Below are 16,634 nucleotides of genomic sequence, written 5' to 3' on the forward strand. Positions count from 1 at the left end.
ATTAGAAGGGAATGGTCCCTTTGTATGTTTCCCAGCTCCACAACCCTGACAAACTCCATGATTCATGTTAAACTCAGGCATACTTATGACCATCTTCCTTACCCTAGGTAAGGCTTTGTAATGTAAGTGGGAAAATATTCGGTGCCATTATTCACATTGAAGAGAAGTATCACTTGCTAAAGCTTCCAAAGGATTTCCACCAACTTGATAGAGACCATCAACCCTAAATCAAAGAGTAAATGTATCTTTAGGGTTTCTATGCCAAATAAATACATTTCCTTCAATGAATGCTACCTTGAAGCCTTTATCTTCCATCACAAAAATAAACATCAAGTTCTTCTTCCATCAGGCACATACAATACTTCTTGTAGATGTATGCTTTGACCTTGATTTAAGTGAAGAGTGACAATACCTATCCTTTTCACGGGGTAGGTGGCATTATCTCCAAGTATGGTCTTTAAATTAGTTTCTTTTTCAACCAAATTTGAGAGGGTCTCCTTATTGAAGTTCTTTGAGGCTCCACTATCAATCAAGCAATGATCCAAAGTATCTGGAGGGGAGGCAATAGATAGAGCGGAAATAAGATAAAAATCATCTTGTTTTTCTACAACGTTACTTTTATCATACTTGGCATTTCATGTTCTTTTGGGAGGTCAACCATTTCCATTTCGAGTAGCTGGAGCATTCCTCTTTCCTTTGTTGTTCCTTTGATTTTCATTGCCTTTGAAATTGTTGTTGTTGTTGTAGTCATCCTTGGAGGATTCTTCTTGTAAGGACACTCTCTAGCATAGTGGCCCTTGACCCTGTCTCCTTAGACCAACATTATTCTTTTTGCATGAGCGGAGAAGGCAGTGGGCTCATTTCCATTGGAGGACTTATCTTTCTCCATCTTCCTTGTTTCCTATTGAGTTCATCTAGCCAATAACTCATTGAAATCATGTATTCTGTCATTGTTGAAAATGGTGGTGACAAATACATCCCAAGGTGTTGAAAGACCTCCAAGTGCAATGAGAGTGAGCTCCCTATCATCAACAACTTCTCCAATGGATAGTAGGTCATTTTTTATTTGACTTATTCTCATGTAGGATTGGATAGACTCCCCTTTATTCATCTTGATATCATTTAACTTGTTTTTGAGAAAGAGGATTTGATTTGCATTGTTAACTTTGAACATTCCAACCAACTTATCATATATTTTCTTAGAAGTTCCCAAATCAGAAATATAGGCAACCAAATGCTGTTGAATGGAGTCAATCAAAATTTTCTTTGCTTTAACCTCACCTTTTCTATAATTTGTCTTAGCAACAACTGGTGCATTGGAAGGAGGCTCCACCACTTTTCCCTGCACATAGTCCAATACTTCATGCTCCTCCAAAGTCAGGTCCAAAGTCATCTTCCTTGCTTGATAGTAAGATTTATCATTGAGCTTGTCCTTAGTCTTGAAGTAAGATGTAGAAGCCATTGAGACCAATAATCTTTGACCAACAGATCTTTTAGTGATTGCTTTTCTCTCTTGCTTGGGTTTTGTCCTCACCCAGACTCTGATACCATGTTAATTTTATATAACAATGGTATGTTCTATGGTTGCAACAATTACTTCAATGTCCTTTTATTTGCCCAATGATAGTTTCCAGTTAGTTTCCAATAGCAATCACATAAACCATTAATCACATTGACAATAACTGTAGATAGAAGATAAACAATAAATGTAAAAGACAAGTCAAGACAAGAGAATGCTAGTATTTAATGAATGCCAGGGAAAAACCCCAAGATGGGGACAACCCTTTGATCAATTCTTCTTATTATTATATCAAATGTTCAACAAAGAAAGAGAGTACAATAAAGTCAAAATTGACTTGCCAATAGATGATCAAAACCACTCTCCTAAACAGCCCAGTCAAATCTGTGATTTTGTCCTCAGTCAACATCAGTCAAACAGCATCAATGTGCCCTAACCAGTCAATGGTCAAGGTCAAAACAGTCCTTATCAGCTCGGTCAAAGGAGAGAGGAACTCAGCCTCTCTTGCTGGTCAAAGTCAACCCAAAACAGTCAACAAATATTCAATTTAAGTTGGTCAACCTGATGTCCACGCTGCGGTCAAAGAGGCCTGCAGTCAATGCAGGTCAAAGTGCCCAGAAATTATCGGTTTCTGTGCCAGTCACTGTGGTCTGTCCAAACAGAAAATTTCCCACAAAAATTGCAGTCAAAGGAGGTCAAATAGTCCTTTGTCAACGCCCAGAAACAGTCCTGCATTTCGGCCCAATCAGAAAGTCACTTCTGCCCTTCGCACATGTGAGAGAGATACTGCAATTCTGAGCTGTACGAACCAATAGGAGGAGAGAGAAGACATGTTGTGTGATGATGAGATGCCAAATGAGGGTTGATGTCATCCTTATTTATACAAGTCGTTGACGGTCAAAAGACATGTCGCTTGGGCTTCATGAGCCTACATGATGGTGTGGCCGACATTGACAATTAACACGTGTGGGGTTGACCTCAAAAGCATATTTCTCCTTGTCCAAATTTAGTGATCTTTAGGTCGATTTTGTTCCTCTCGAAAAGAGGAATTCAATGCAATAATTATCCCTATCAAATGAGCTGTCCAAAGTGGAATTTTTTCTCTAGTTGCCAATTTTAACATGTTGCGATGATACAACCTAGTTAGTCAACGGGGATGGATCACTTCAGAAGTCTTGATTGTGCTTCATAACAAATGAAAAGGAGGAGCCATCCAGGTTTCTCATTAGTGCTCAACGCTGGAGATTAATACAACCAAACGTGCCATTTTGCAGGAGCATTTACAGGTTCTAAATCTGAAGCATTGGCATGTAATTCTGTAACCAATAGAAATAAAGAGTTGGCTGAGTTATTATTTGCTGCTCATTTGGTACTGATTGTATGAGGGTTTACTACATAATTTGCACACATGTTTGATGAAATGTCCCTTTGGAAAAAGGTTTCTCTTGATTGCATTTAAAGTGTTTGAATGTGTGAGCGAGAATTTTGTGAATTTTTGGCACATATCTAAAAAGGGACATTACAGAATGTGTCTTTGGGCATTAGCCTCCTCAATAAGGTACTCAAGCACATCAACTCCCAAAACATACATATAATGGAGCAGTGGACAACCCTGTCTAATAGAATGATGAAGCACAATTTGATCAGAGAAAGAACCACTGATTAAGGCTAGAGCTGAGAATTTTGAGATTAAGGATCTAACCATTCTTGTGAAAGAGGCTCAGACCCCAAAGCCTAATTACTGTAGCATATGCAAAATGAATCTCCATTTGATCCGATTGTCAGGTTTATCAAAATCGATCTCAAGGAAAAGTGAATCCTGGTATGTTTGTTTCATCCATTCAATAGATTCCCAAACAGTAAATAGTATATCTAAGATGAATCTTCCTTGTACAAATCTTTATGTTTCAGCCTGACAATTTGAGAAGCCACTCTTTGGATGTACAATGCGAGTGTCTTCGTAATTTTTTTATAGGTTGTATTTAATAATATGATGGGCTGCCAACTACCAATAATGCACCTTCTGGATTTTTAGGAATCAATTGGTCAACCCCTGATAAGTAAGTTCAGAGAATCTGTCTTGCGCAAAGGCTTCCTGTGCCATGAACAAAATCATCACACACCATGTCTCACACAGTCTTGAAAAGCTCATAAAGAAGACCATTAAGACCTAGAGATTCACCATCTTTCATTTTGTTTAGAGTTATGGACAACTCATCCTTGGATATTTCTTTACTCAGCATATCCCTTTCCATAACTAAAACCTTGGTGGGGACCATTTTTAAACATTGTTTTCTAGCATTTTTGATAGAGACAGAAATGGACGAATATGTTCTGAAAAATGTAAGCTGAAAATATTTTCTATCAAAGGGCACACAGATCCTCCTCAAGCTTGCCATGAGGTCTTTTGAGGCCTAATTTTTTTTTTGTCCAATGCATTGTTTACAATGAAATTTAGACGGTTTGTCATCATCCTAGATATCATGTACTCCTTCCTTGATAAAATGCTCCAACTACTATCTATTATTAAAGAGAAGTTTTGAAAAGATCCTCTAGAAGAAGCATCTTGATCTTCTCAACTTCCTACCAAACTTTATTAAGCTTGTACTTCCAGTTACAAAGAACCAGTCTGCCCCAACCATGAATAAGTTTGATTGTTATATGTACTGCAGAGTCCCACCATATGATCCACCCCCATCACTTTGAAGGTGAGGAATGAGATTCCGTACTCTGTGAGCTAGGGCCTTGAAACCTCTGCATAGTTTATGCTCCTAACGTCATGCAGAATAGGATATCTCTTTTGGATTGTATGACCTCTTCCTTGCAAGGCTGAATTGGTCTTGTGAGGCGATCTTAATATGATAAAGTGGGCAGGTGACTGTGGAGGGGCGTGGTCTCTTATTGGTGGGCCTAGCAAAAATAGCTTGGAATGGTGTAAGATGGCTCTTCAGTTTTATGTTCGAGATTGGAAAAATATGGCCTTGGATTATATTCACTTGGTGCAACATGGGGCAGGGCAATGAGCAGATTCGAGCTATGTTGGAAAGATTTAATGGCTTTAAGGAGGGTCTTACCTGTCTTGGAGTTTGGAAACCAATTGTCATAGATATGGGTGCTATTGGTCTGATCATTGTCCAATCATAATGTCCAACTCCATATCCACTCCACTGGTTGGGCTCGTGATGACTTGACACTGTTTCTGCACTCTTGTCACTGTTTTCTCTTTTATGGATGCTGTCGTTTTGGAATTTGTTTCTTGTTCTCATATCTTGTTCATCTTCTATATATCAGTGTCCAGAGGAAAACCTATGTTTCATTTGTGTTTAGCCATGTAGGCTACGGGTTGGGCAGAATGCACATTTTTACTGTCAATTACCATTGTAACATTCCCCTCCCATCATCACTGTACACTTTATTATGTTGTTGCTAATTTGCTACAAAGTCTTCTAGGTGCAAATTTTCTCTTAGGCATTTTTTTCTTTATTGCTTCCAATTTACACTGAGTTTAAAGTGGTCACTCAGAGCAAACATCTCAACAATGTAATACGAAAGAACAATTATATGAATAATTATGGTAACAATATATTTAAATCTGCTAGGAAAAATAATATAAATCTGATGCTTATTTTCTGAAAGGTATCGTTGGCGTGCTTAAAAAAATGTTTTTTCCTGTTGTTTTCAGGCAATTTTCCAGAGGTATCCACGGCCTGAGAAGGAGTATCAGTCATTTTCACTGATATACAATGATAGATCACTCGATTTGGTATGCCATCTTTTGGCAGAAATCATTCCTGTCACTTTTGGAATAAAAAATATTAGCATGGAATCCAATTTGAACATTGCATAATTTCTAGAATGTTCTATGTATTTATTCGTCAACCAATAGGAAACTTTTTTCTAATTTTGTATTCATGTACACAATTTGGATTTTCTACATCTGCATTTAAGTGGTAATTTTTACTTTGCAGCACCTAAGGGCGGGTTATTTTCTTGATTACAGATTTGTAAGGATAAAGATGAAGCAGAAGTTTGGTTTGTTGGGCTTAAAGCACTGATCTCACGCGGTCATCATATCAAATGGAAAACAGACTCGAAAAGTGATGGAGCAGCATCATCTGAAACAAACAGCCCTATTACTTACACTAGAAGAAATTCCCCTCTCAGCTCCCCATTTGGTAGTGCAGACAGTATACATAAGGTATGCCATGCTTAGATTTGTACTTTAAAACAGTCTGTTGTCAAACTCTGATTGTTAATTCCCAAGTAGGAATCAACAGGATTTTTCTTTCTCAAGCAGTTTTTGGATCAGTAGATAAAATGTTTTAGAGTGGTCTATGCTGTTGACATTTTTAGTCAACAATTGTCTGTTGGCGTCACATTTGTTCCCCTTGTTAGTTCAGGATTCTGGAGACATGCAGCGGAGTCAGAGTCCTTATGGGAGTCCTCCTCGGCATGGATTAGAGAAGGCTTTTTCTGATGGGGTAGTATATCATGTCCCATTACCACAATTTCGTTTCTTTCAGTCCGAATCTGTTGGAGGTTCTGTTCATTCAGTGTCGTCAGAAGCAGGTTCAGATGGTGTAAATGGACATACAAGAGTAGCAACAATGGATGCTTTTAGAATTAGCCTGTCGAGTGCAGTAAGTTCATCAAGCCAAGGTTCAGGTCAAGACGATGGGGATGCCTTGGGTGATGTCTTTATTTGGGGAGAAGGCACCGGGGATGGGGTTTTGGGTGGTGGTGTTTATAGAGTTGGGAATTCTACTGATCCCAAAATAGACGCATTTTTACCAAAAGCATTGGAATCAGCTGTGGTGTTGGATGTTCATAATATTGCTTGTGGTGGGCGGCATGCTTCTCTGGTAACAAAGCAAGGGGAGGTCTTTTGCTGGGGAGAGGAATCAGGAGGTCGCCTTGGTCATGGAGTGGATGCAGATGTGTCTCAGCCTAAACTTGTAGATGCTCTTGCCAATACGAACATTGAACTTGTAGCTTGTGGGGAGTATCATACATGTGCTGTCACTCTATCTGGAGATCTCTTCACATGGGGTGATGGAACCCACAATTTTGGGCTTCTAGGACATGGGAATGAAGTGAGTCATTGGGTCCCCAAAAAGGTAAATGGTCCTTTGGAGGGAATACATGTCTCTTCAATTTCTTGTGGTCCTTGGCACACCGCTGTTGTAACCTCAGCAGGTCAATTGTTTACATTTGGTGATGGAACATTTGGTGTGTTGGGGCATGGGGATCGAAAAAGTGCAGCTTCTCCTAGAGAAGTCGAATCTTTGAAGGGGTTGAGGACTGTAAGAGCAGCTTGTGGGGTGTGGCATACTGCTGCTGTAGTGGAAGTTATGGTGGGTTCTTCAAGCTCTAGCAATTGCTCATCTGGGAAGCTATTTACTTGGGGTGATGGGGATAAAGGTAGGCTTGGGCATGGAGACAAGGATCCCAGACTCGTTCCAACCTGCGTGGCTGCACTTGTTGAACCTAATTTCCGACAAGTTGCATGTGGGCATAGCCTTACAGTGGCTCTCACAACCTCAGGGCATGTATATACAATGGGCAGCCCTGTTAATGGTCAGTTGGGAAATCCTCAAACTGACGGAAAGCTTCCAGTACGTGTGGAAGGGAAGCTTCGTAATGTATTTGTAGAGGATATAGCCTGCGGTGCTTATCATGTTGCAGTTTTGACATCAAAAACAGAAGTGTACACATGGGGAAAGGGGGCAAATGGACGGTTAGGTCATGGTGATATTGAAGATAGAAATTCCCCAACTTTGGTTGAAGCATTAAAAGACAAACAAGTCAAAAGTGTAGTGTGCGGTTCTAGTTTCACAGCAGCTATCTGTCTTCATAAGTGGGTTTCAGGTGTTGACCAATCTATGTGTTCAGGTTGTCGGCTTCCATTTGGTTTTACAAGAAAACGTCATAATTGCTATAATTGTGGGCTTGTTTTCTGCCATGCATGCAGTGCCAAGAAGTCCCTGAAGGCTTCTTTGGCTCCAAATCCTAATAAGCCGTATCGTGTTTGTGATAATTGCTATATCAAGTTGAAGAAGGCTATTGAAGCTGGTTTAACATACCATACTGTGGGGGCCAGAAGAGGAAGTGCCAATCAGCGTTCCTATGATCTTGGGGATAAACAGGAGAAGCTTGATGCCAAAACACATTTACAGTTTTCCAGGTTCTCTACTATGGAATCATCTAAACAAACTGAGAGTAGATCTTCCTCTAGAAGAAATAGGAAGCTGGAATTTCATAGCAGCAGAGTATCGCCAGTTCCAAATGGCAATTCGCAGTGGGGGAACACAAATATGACACGACCTATCAATCCTGTTTTTGGTTCTTCGAAGAAAATTATTTCTGCATCTGTTCCTGGGTCAAGAATTGTTTCTCGGGCATCATCACCAATTTCAAGACGTCCCAGTCCACCTCGCTCTGCAACCCCAACTCCAACACTTTCAGGCCTAACTTCTCCAAAGCTTTTATTTGATGATGCAAAGAAGGAAAATGACACATTAAGCCAAGAAGTTGTTAATCTGAAGGTGCAGGTATATATGTTTAATGTCTCTTCTTCTGCTAGATGTGTGCACTTGAAGGGAATTATCTTTCCTTACAGCTCCACCTTTTTTCAAGACCATAAAAATATTTAAGGTTAATCCACATTCCTATAAAATCAATGTTTTAAAAGGGCCATGTGTTTTGTCAGTACTACTCTGTTATCTTTGAAGATGTGAAAATCTTAGATGTAAAAAATAGGGATAACCCAAACTTTGTTTAATATTATATTTAGCATGTTTCTGAAGGATTGGCTTTGAATTCCCCCTCTGGTTAAAGAAACATTTTGTTGCTTGTTATGAATCAGTGAACTGTAATTCTATTATCATTTCAATTTTTGAGTGTGATTCAGTTGGTCCACGTGCAGTTTTCTCTTGCTCTATCATTGGAATGTGATTTGGTTCTGTAACCTGTGCCTTTGAATGTCTGTCGTTGGAAGGTACTTTAGTTTTGGATATTTCATTGTTGGTTTTTGTTTGTTACTTGTGTGGAAAGTTTGATGTATTTATTGTAGAAACATTTATTTATTGTTAATGAGTTTGGTTGGAAACATTTTTAAATATAATCACTGTTAGAAACAATGAGTGGAGCAAGAGAAGATAGGTGGAATTTCCTTGGAACATTGCTGAGACTATAGTGCCTCTGTGCATATCATTACGACTCACAGAGTAGATTAAAATTTAAATACTATAATTTTTTTTTTAACATGTAACCATGCACTGCACCCTCCAGCCCATAAGCAAGGGTAAGATATTCGTCATGGCTGACAGCCTCAGCAACAATTGGCTCACAAAGAGTGAAACATGTTAGAAGTAGAATTTGAACATGGGTGGGGAGAATAACATTTTTCCTCCTTAACCACTGGGGCTATACCCAATTAACATGCTCATTGATTACTTATCAAATTCCTTTGATACAACCACCTTGTAGTTTATTGAGACATTGCTTAAGAATGTCAAAACTGTGGAGTCAAATCTGCCTGACAACTGACCCAACTTCTTGAGGCCATAAATATCTCACGTCTTTTCCCTTCAGTGTTCAGAGACATGTACTGAACACGTGGACTGCAGTTTAAATGCTATTCCAGGCTCCTTTTAGACAGTTCCATCAACGATTGCTACAAAATGATTTAATTCAACCCTTTATTGAAGTTTAACTGATCCATACTCTATGGGTGAATAATCTTTTGTTGAGGTTTATTGTGAGGAGGAAGTCATTCGAAGCCAACTTGGTTTTTGTTATTGGAACATATATGGTTGTTCATATTTGGAGTCTATTCTATAAATTTTTCAAGTCCAGGCGATTGCCATCCTAATGTTCTCGTGCTAAATAACTAAATCAAAATTTATTTAACCGCAGAAAAGTAAATTTTTGAACATTGCATCAATTATACAAATAGTTGAAAATTGGAAAAAGGAAAAAATAAAACACATACATAGAGATTTCACCTTCAAATCAGCTTTCATTCTTTTTATCAAAGCTTACAAAGTGACCTCTGTAGTCTGCTTAAATTAAATGCTTTATGTTCATTAATATCGCCTCAAACAACAGTACACTAAGTTGCACGAAACGGGGAAATGGAAACGAGTTTCGGAAACGGGAAGCGAAAAGAAACGCGACCTCCCCAAATTTTGGAAACGGGGAAACGCGAATATATATAATAATATAATAATATATATATATATATATTAAAAATATTTAAAAATTATTAATATATATATGTGCAATCATAAAGCATTAATGATACATTTACTTAAACATTTTAACGTTAAGATTAAATTTACATCACATTTACTCATGAGTCATCACATAATGAAAATAAAAATATAGGAACTGGAAAATCCAAAATCAGCCTTTATTTATATTAGTATATGAGGCTGCAAGTACAATAAAGACTATAAGGCTGCAAGAACTATAGAGACAAGTCACAAAAGACTAATCCTCATCAAAAATAGAAGCAGCAGAATGCTCAACAGTGGATGGTGGTGCTGAAGAAGATGATGCACCAATTCCACTTCCAGAATCGTCCTCAATATTCAGGGCAGCAAGAGAGAGATCCAAATCAGGATTTTCTGCATCCACATCCCATTCTTTAGAAGGACCACTGTTGTATTCTGGACCCCTACGAGATGCAAGGCGAAGGTTGGAGTGCACATAAACAAGATCCTCTGCTTTCTGTGAGCCCAACCTATTGCGCTTCACAGAATGAATAAAACCATAAGTGCTCCAATTCCTTTCTGCTGATGAAGAGCTTGCCACTTGTGAAAGAATACGAATGGCAAGGCTTTGCAAATGTACATCATTTGCTCCATGACAAATCCACCACCTAACTGGATTCATGGTGCTTCTCTCCTCCAAAGCTGATATATCTGCATAATCATCTATTCCTGCAGCAAAACTGGCAAATTCCTCCTTTACCTCCCTATGTAGATGAGAAGGAAACATTCTCATAAGTGCCTTTTTCACCCCAGTAGCCACCTCTCTATCCTTATGGGGTGCCTTCCTCTTCCCATTGCTTTTAGCAATAAGCTCCTCATCATAAAATTTGGGGTTCAAAGCATGTGCTAAAGTGTGCAATGGTGTATTGAAATTGTTCCACCTGTCAACAATGATTTTCTTGATCAAACCAGCAAAATGATCATCAACAAACAGAAGTTGTGGAGACTCCTGCGAAATGATTTCCATAGTTTTCTCAACCATGGAATCCATGCCATCATATACCTCTCCCAAGAAAGGTTGGTCAGTGTCAGCACTCCGGAGAAGCTCAAATGCAGGGGTTGTGAACTTTAGCAAGAAATCTACCTTGCTCCACCAATCCTCATCAAGGCACAATCTACGCACCATAGATCCCCGCTCTGAATCTGCTTGTCTCCACTCAATCCAAAGTTGACTCACCACCATAGAAACTAATGCATGCTTAACCTCAACAAGGCGGCGCAACATCACGAAGTTTGAGGCATATCTTGTCTCAGCAACTTTTAACAACTCCAATTTGGAGTACTCTCGAAATATGGCCTGAGACTGGTCGTGGTTGGTGATGAATTTGATAATCTCCCTTGCTTCCCCTGTGACTTCCTTTATCCAGGAAACTTTGTTGTCGATCTCCTCTAAGATCAGATTCAGATTATGGACAATGCATGGTGTCCAAAAGATGTGGTCATACCTCTCCTCAATAATTAAACCTGCAGCTTTGCAAACTGGTGCATTATCCGTGATAACTTGCACCACCCTGTTAGGCCCTATTTGTTCAATAGCTTTTATAATAACATCAGCAATGAACTGTGCATCTTTCACCTCTCCTGAGCAGTCTTCTGCCTTGATAAACATTGCTCCTTTGGGGGAAGTGGCAATGATATTTATCAATGGTCTGCGCCTCATATCTGTCCAACCATCTGAGACTATGGTAACCCCAGAGCTACTCCAGGAAGAACGAATTGGAGCTAAAATGTCCTCCACAAGTTCCTTCTCATTTTTGAGAAGCTGGGTTTTGACTTTCTCATAGTTGGGCCCCTTGTACCCTTGAGGAGCTTTGTTAACTGCCCTTATCATATCTTGCCAATAAGGAGAGCGAACAACATTGAATGGGATACCACATGCATAAATGCACCTGGCCACTCTGGAATCAGCTTCTTCTCTTGCTTGCACATTCACCAATCTAGCAATTCTGCTATCCTGAACTGATTGGGATGCCCCTGAACCTCTGGTATGTTTGGGTGCTGGTTGTTCATGTTCTTGAGTGTGACCAGCTCTCCTCTTTCTTGCTTCAGCTACAATCCTTGGCTCCATGTTAGATGGAGCTTGAGTAAGGTCATCATGCCTTCTCTTAGTACCATCCGCCTCATCTTGCTCTCTTTGATATGCCCTCCTTACCAACGGATCTGATGTTTTTGTGCAACCCACAATCCCCTGTCCTCCTCCATGCAATAGATGCGCCTTCACTCTTGGGTAGGAGCCCTTGTACGTATTATTGCAAAGAGTGCATCGCCATTCCCATGAGCCACCACCTCCACATTTTTGAAGCTTCGTCACATGCCTCCAAAGAGGATAATATTCAGCCCTTGGGTTGGCCCTAGGGTTTGAAGTTGCAGCTGCACTTTGGCTGGAAGCCATTGCTGCAAAAATAAATTAAAAAAACAAATCTGTAAATAATAAAAACGTTTTTCATATTTTTGGCTGTATAAACCCTAGAAAAATTAAAGAAATAGTAAGAAAAAAACTAAGAAATGAATGTGGCTTACCCAAATTAATTTTCTGTGGCTGAATCTACCCTAAAATGCCAGAAAATAGGAGAAATATGGCTGTAGCTGAGCCAAATCTGCTGCAAAAATAAATTTAAAAAACAAATCTATAAATAAAAAACGTTTTTCATATTTTTAGCTGCATAAACCCTAGAAAAATTGAAGAAATAGTAAGAAAAAACTAACAAAATGAATGTGGCTTACCCAAATTAATTTTCTGTGGTTGAAACTACCCGGAAATGCCAGAAAAGAGAAGAGAAATATGGCTGTAGCTGAGCCAAATCTGCTGCTACAGAAATCTCCTTCTCTTGCTGCTGAAATCTCTTTCTCCCGCTGCTGAAATCTACTTTGCTCACTGCTCAAAACACCCTAGCTGAAACAACTGCCAATCTCCAAGAGAAACTCCTTGCTGAATAGTGTGATGAGAGAATGAGAGACACTGCTCTTTTATAACTTTAGAAATGGTTTCTAGAACAACTTAGAAACCCTAAAAAAAATTAAAAACTAATTAGAAAAAAAAAATTAAAAAAACAAGTGATTTTTTGGGGAAACGGGGCCTGTACGGCCTGGAAACGCGTTTTTGGCCGTACGGCCACGTTTCCATTTCGGGAAACGTGACCGTACGGCCGGAAACGAGTTTCGTTTCGTTTCCCAGCCTGAAACGCCCTCTACCCCTGCGTTTCCTGCAACTTAGACAGTGCATGACCTGTGAAAGGAGGGTACATCTACCATGGTGCAGCGTGCTTTATTGCTGCCTTTCCTGGACAACAAATCACTTTTTCTCTGTTTCAATCACTGAAGTACACTCCAGTAATACATTGTATGGTCAGATCTGAAGATTTGTGGGCTGTATGAAAAAAAGACAGCTACAATGACAGTACAGACTATATGGCCTGCTGTACTTGTTGGTCTCCTTTGCAGATCTGCTCTTCTTTCTTCGGGATGCGTTCGTCCATCCCTCAGCTCTCTTGCTCTGTTCTCATTTGTGTGAGTTCTCTTCTATCTTGTCCTATTTATGCTTTGAGAGAGGATAATTAATCTCCTCAATCCCAGCTAACACCTATCTGAATCACGAGATGTATCATTAAGATTAAATCCTAGTCTAAGTCACTAATGTTCTAGCACATTTCATTTAGATTCCTAAGGCTACTTAACTTCAAAACACTAAATTTTCACCTTTTGTAAATGAGATTACAAAATACTATTAGAGATCTCGTTTCCAAGGTGCTTGTTACCCACCAAAATTGAGTAACTCCATAGGATAATTTTTTTTCTCCTATCTTGGATGGCCAGCCAGCCAGCAGCCCTGTACATTGCTCAGTTATGATGATATGCCACATTCCTCCACTGTTTGCACTGGTCATATGCCTCTCACCATCCAACATTCTGCTTGAATGAAGGTGGGCTACCACTTGGCAGGTAAGTTAACCATTTTGCAATCAAGTACTTTTACTTAATGTCTTGGGCATTCTAACATGGATAAGGATTGTGATCTGGATGATTGACTGATCTTGACTGTAAGCTTGTTCTCCCACCTTACCAAAGGGGTTAGTCTTTAGCCCTAGTCCAGTGGGACCTCCTCTAAGGCCTTAGGGTTATAGGAGGGGCACTACTTGGAAAACTTGGATTGAAGTAGCATGTACGTTACTTAATCTTAAGTGACTTTTTTATTTTATTTTAAGTCACTTTGGCCTTTTTCCTCCAATTAATTACTTGCCCCTTTTAATTAAATGACTAATTAAAGTCATTTTTAATCTAGGAAAATGGTCGCCCACCATACTTTCTTCGGCCACTGAAAGTTACTTCTCAACATCCCATCTTGTAGATCTTCTTGTTCCGGTTCCAATGAGCTATGACACTGAGGTATTCCATCAAATGATCCTCCCAGAATGCCACCCAAGCTTAATTAATTAAGTCATGCCCAGTAATAATTTTTGAAAGTTTTCGGAATGCAACGAAACAAAAACCAAGTTGTGCAGGTAATGGAATATGCCAAGCGAATGCCATCGGATCCCATGAACCCCTGATGATGTAATCTTGCTCCTATGGCCTGACCATCACATACCTGAGAAACCCATCCTGGTTGTACTATAGAGGAAAATAAAAATGGCAACATGACAAATCCACCAGCCCCAAGATTGTTTGCCCTCAAGCAATCTGCACCTGCCCACTGTAGAGGCATCTGCAAACTGATACTAGGATTCCATACGAACCATTGGTCCACATCATGCCTCCAAGCAATCCAAACATGATCGGATCCCTCAATACCTGGATCCCAAGGCCATCTCTGACTCAACTTACTACTAGTAGATCCACTTAGATCCCAATGTCACCATGGCCCACCATCACCCAAGTCCCATGGCTCTCATTGTGCTCCGTCTCTGACCATATATTCTACTCTATCAGAAGAATACCAACTCATCACCTCTCTCCAGTCCAACTCTTGTCATAGATCAAGGTCAACCCCACTATGCTAATGTGGTGATGGAATGCAGATGGACTGCTAACCTATGCCCTGCTGCCAATTGGGGTATGTTGTGCCCCCTATCTCTGAGGGCCCTGCTGTACCACACTCCTGACTAAGAATAACACTCCATCAATAGGATACCAACTCATGATCTCCCGTCAATAAAAGGCATGGACACTGATGTAGGGAACAAGTCTACTAGGCTGGTGTTGGTCCACTCAATTCATGCTGCTTTGTCTAGTCAATCAGCAATATCCATCAAGAAAACCCTGACTCTTCCTACAATGGGTACAAGTGGACAAACTGTACTGCACGCCTTATCTATGTAGTCTTGGATAGGGTCTTTGTTAATTTTGGGTATGTTCTATGCTTAGAGAAAATTTACTTCAATTTTCCATATTAGGTCAATATCAATTCCAGACTAGCAATCACATTTAGCATGATAGTAAAATGCAAGTAGAACATAAACATAAATCGCAGAAAACAAGCCAAGACAAGAGGACACAAGATGTGGCGCCAGCCAGGGACAAACCCCAATGTGGGGAAGCCCTTGATCAATTCTTCTTATGTTCTTCAATAGTTCAACAAAGAGAGAGAGATAGTACATATACATCAGAAGTCAACATTTTGACTTGTCAAAATAAGAGCAGAGATCTTCTCTGAGAAGATGACACATGAGGTAGCAGATTTGAACCATTCTATACCCACCACTGTGCTGCACCCACATACCATGTCCATCATCATTATGCTGCACCCATCATCACCATGCTGCACCCAACAGTGTGCTGCATTCATTATCACCATGCTGCACTCAACAGTGTGCTGCATTCATTATCATCATGCTGCACTTATCATTATGCTGCACCTAACATACTTATGCTGCACTATGCTGCACCCATCATGCTGTACTTACATCATGCTGCATCCATCATCACTATACGCATCTGCAATACATCCCACAGTCCATCTGGCCTTCATACAGTCCTTCAATGAACACAGCATTATAGGACTGCTTACTACACTAGCTGTCTGACTTGATAATGCAGCCCTTAGACAACCCTTGAAAACCTTTGCTGCTAGCTATGGCCTGTGGCCTAGCTCAGCAGCAAGATAAGCATATGGACAACGAACAACATTATCACTAGCTGTCAGTACTTATTGATTTACATATGCTATTCAGCTTTTCAACATATAACAACGGCTTCATTACTTGACCAAAGCATACAATATAAGACCCCTTCTTGCTGTTGTGTCTAAGGTCTCTTGACTGCGGATTAAGGGCTAGATAAACAGCAGCTAGGGCAGCTCTGTAGCTGCGGATTAGGGCCTATATTGGCTGAGTATAAAACTCCTCTTAGCTACGTATTAGGGCCACCTTAGGACAGCGAATATGGAGCTCCTTCCTTGACAGCGAAGAGCCCTCTTTCTTATCTGCGGCTAGGGTATAGGACTGCGTCTAACTGTGTGAGAAGAGGACTACAGCTAGGGCTCTTTTGGAGCATTCTATGGCAGTGTATAAAGGCTTCCTTAAAGCTCCTCCTTGCTGCATAGAAGGTTCTCCTTTAGGACAGCGTAGAGACCTTCCTTAGACTCCTCCATGACCGTGTTAAGGGCTGTCCTCCATGACAGCGTTAAGGTTACTCCATTGACTGCGTTAGGACTTTCATATTAGGGCAGCGTAGAGCCTATCTTCATAACTGTGTTAGGCCTTCATCTCCATGCCAGCATTAGGAGCTAGGGCATCTTCTTCTAGGGCAGCGTATACTCTTAGGGACTCTGCCTTCCACTAAAACCCAAACAAGTGGAGAGGAAGAGATCACAAGAGGTGTGAGTGTGTATCTCAAATGACTTG

The 16,634-nt window shown here is 40.1% G+C and overlaps 1 protein-coding gene across 1 annotated transcript in view; it reads left to right on the forward strand.

The window, feature by feature from the left end:
* The window catches only part of LOC149167484 (PH, RCC1 and FYVE domains-containing protein 1-like), a 141,660-nt gene that overhangs the window by 95,138 nt on the left and 29,888 nt on the right, over window positions 1–16,634 (forward strand). The window contains 3 exon segments of the mRNA XM_089433005.1: window positions 5,202–5,282; window positions 5,520–5,717; window positions 5,920–8,070. Coding sequence (XP_089289131.1) covers window positions 5,202–5,282; window positions 5,520–5,717; window positions 5,920–8,070 — 2,430 coding nt within the window.

Source organism: Pinus tabuliformis, chromosome 5_1, assembly GCF_031772625.1.
Source record: "Pinus tabuliformis cultivar Carrire ecotype Pingquan chromosome 5_1, CPIR1, whole genome shotgun sequence".
Taxonomy (NCBI): Eukaryota; Viridiplantae; Streptophyta; class Pinopsida; order Pinales; family Pinaceae; genus Pinus; species Pinus tabuliformis.